The sequence below is a fragment of the Puntigrus tetrazona genome, chromosome 17, assembly GCF_018831695.1.
Source record: "Puntigrus tetrazona isolate hp1 chromosome 17, ASM1883169v1, whole genome shotgun sequence".
Lineage (NCBI taxonomy): Eukaryota > Metazoa > Chordata > Actinopteri > Cypriniformes > Cyprinidae > Puntigrus > Puntigrus tetrazona.
Window position 1 is genome coordinate 15,969,459 of NC_056715.1, and position 1,131 is coordinate 15,970,589.

General features: G+C 34.5%; 1 protein-coding gene across 1 annotated transcript in view; it reads right to left on the reverse strand.

Annotated features, from left to right (window-relative positions):
• The window catches only part of LOC122362058 (cysteine-rich motor neuron 1 protein), a 48,130-nt gene that overhangs the window by 16,877 nt on the left and 30,122 nt on the right, over positions 1-1,131 (reverse strand). The window contains exon 8 of the mRNA XM_043263313.1: positions 566-694. Within this exon, the coding sequence (XP_043119248.1) occupies positions 566-694 (129 nt within the window). The remainder of the gene's footprint in view (positions 1-565; positions 695-1,131) is intronic.

Consider the following 1,131-nt stretch of genomic DNA (forward strand, 5'->3'; position numbering starts at 1 on the left):
TTATTTTATTTTATTTGTATGTAGCTTGAAAATAAATCAATATTATATTATATTAAAAACAATAACATTAAGATAAATTATTTCATAAAACAAGTTTCTCAAATAAGCCATGTTTAATTTTTATTCATTTATTTGACATATTTTTACAATGTATATGTAAAATATGTTGTATTACATTGTATTATATTTGTATGTTATATATTTACTGTTATTTTTAAACATTTATTTTGTGAAGAAATTCAGTTCACCCGTCTCATATCTGCATATATTGTGTCCAAAAGTTTGCAAAGTAGTATATATCTTAAAATAGTATTATTTATAATCCAAAACCAGACTGGCGGTCCCGCCCTAAATGATTAAAATCAGCATTATTATCTTTTTCCTTTGACATTTGTCAGACTTGGATTCACACAGCCTGTCTTAGCATAAAAACAATCCCTTAATCCACCTGCCCTTCATAAACATCTCTGCTAAAGCCAGTCAGTGTCTGGAGAGAGTGTCTGACAGCGCGTGTATGGCCTGAGGAAGATGAAGCACTTCTCCAGTGACGTCTCAGCTCTCTTACGTGTCTTGCAGCTGCACGTCCTGCAGCCGCTGGAGTCCAGCCGGAAGCCGAACGGGCAGCTCTCGTCTCCCAGCGTGCAGTTGTCCAGAGAGCCGCAGGCAGGGGGCGCCATTGTGATGTAGGTGGGCTCTGGAAAACAGAAAAATTCCCCCAGAGGATGTGAGTCACTCCTGACTAAGTCTGATAGTTAAACAGACAGAGAAAGAATACGGGATCATAGGGGCTCAAGCGGGACTACACTTATGAGTCATAAGAGGCAAACAATTTTACACAGACTTTCTTTTAGTTTCAGTTAAAAAAACAGTTCGCAAAAAAACAAAAACCCTGACATGACTCATTCATCCTCATGTTGAGAATTTTTGAAGAATATCCAGGTCACTATTTTCAATGTAATATGACCAGTGCTGTTTTAGTATTGCTTAGCGTATATATACTATTATAATATTTGTAATATTTTAAGGTAGCTTTTATTTTTATATTTTATGTTTTCGAAAGAATTTCTTTTTTCAGTATAGTATGTGCTAGCATGTGTTAGCGTCATTTATATATTATTATAATATTAAAAT